Source organism: Oxyura jamaicensis, unplaced genomic scaffold (genome assembly GCF_011077185.1).
Source record: "Oxyura jamaicensis isolate SHBP4307 breed ruddy duck unplaced genomic scaffold, BPBGC_Ojam_1.0 oxyUn_random_OJ70013, whole genome shotgun sequence".
Taxonomy (NCBI): domain Eukaryota; kingdom Metazoa; phylum Chordata; class Aves; order Anseriformes; family Anatidae; genus Oxyura; species Oxyura jamaicensis.
In genome coordinates this window covers 2035-2898 of record NW_023309712.1, presented here as the reverse complement: position 1 = coordinate 2898, position 864 = coordinate 2035, and the positions used below count along the sequence as shown (strand labels likewise).

Here is an 864-nt window from a genome sequence, read left to right as displayed (position 1 = left end):
GGGTCCACGGCGGGGTTGGTGGGTCCACGGCGGGGTTGGTGGGTCCATGGCGGGGTTGGTGGGTCCATGGCGGGGTTGGTGGGCCCATGGTGGGACCAGAAGACCTCAGTTCTCCGCCATGGTCTCCCGGATCCAGTCAAGGTAGTTGTAGACCCGGCTGTAGACCCCTGGCCTCCCCGCCTGCCCACAGGGGTGGTCACCCCAGGAGACGATGCCTTGCAGCACCCCATTGCATATGAGGGGTCCCCCCGAGTCACCCTGGGGACAAAAGGGACCATGACGGGACCTGGGCCACAGCCCCCAGACAGGGGGTGGACACTTGGCCACCGGGGGGGACAACTGGTCTTGGAGACCACGGTGTGGGTCCAACCAAAGTGAGGTGGACCCACAGAGACGTGGCTGTGGGGCAGGAGGTGGCCATGGGGCGTGGGGACACGGTGGTGGTTTGAGGACCGTGGGACCAAAGGGGCGTGGGTATGGGGTTGTGGCCAGGGGACACGGGGACATCTAAAAGCCCAGGGGACAACGGGGACCAGAGGGACGTGGCTGTGGGACACGGGGACATGGTGGTGGGACAGCTCCATCACAAAGCCCTGGGGACAACAGGGACCAAGGGGATGTAGCTGTAGGGCATGGGGACATGGTTAGGGGACACAGGGACGTGGTGATGGGACATGGAGATGTGGCTGAAGGACGTGGGGACGTGGCTGTAGGACATGGGGACGTGGCTGTAGGACATGGGGACGTGGTAATGGGACATGGAGACGTGGCTGTAGGACATGGGGACGTGGTAATGGGACATGGGGACGTGGCTGTAGGACATGGAGATATGGCTGAAGGACATGGGGACGTGGTGATGGGACA

General features: G+C 63.7%; 1 protein-coding gene across 1 annotated transcript in view; it reads right to left on the bottom strand.

Annotated features, from left to right (window-relative positions):
• Window positions 1-105: 105 nt before the first annotated feature.
• Window positions 106-864, bottom strand: part of LOC118159382 (putative trypsin-6) — a 1978-nt gene continuing 1219 nt past the window's right edge. Inside the window, exon 3 of the mRNA XM_035313973.1 lies at window positions 106-258. Coding sequence (XP_035169864.1) covers window positions 106-258 — 153 coding nt within the window. The remainder of the gene's footprint in view (window positions 259-864) is intronic.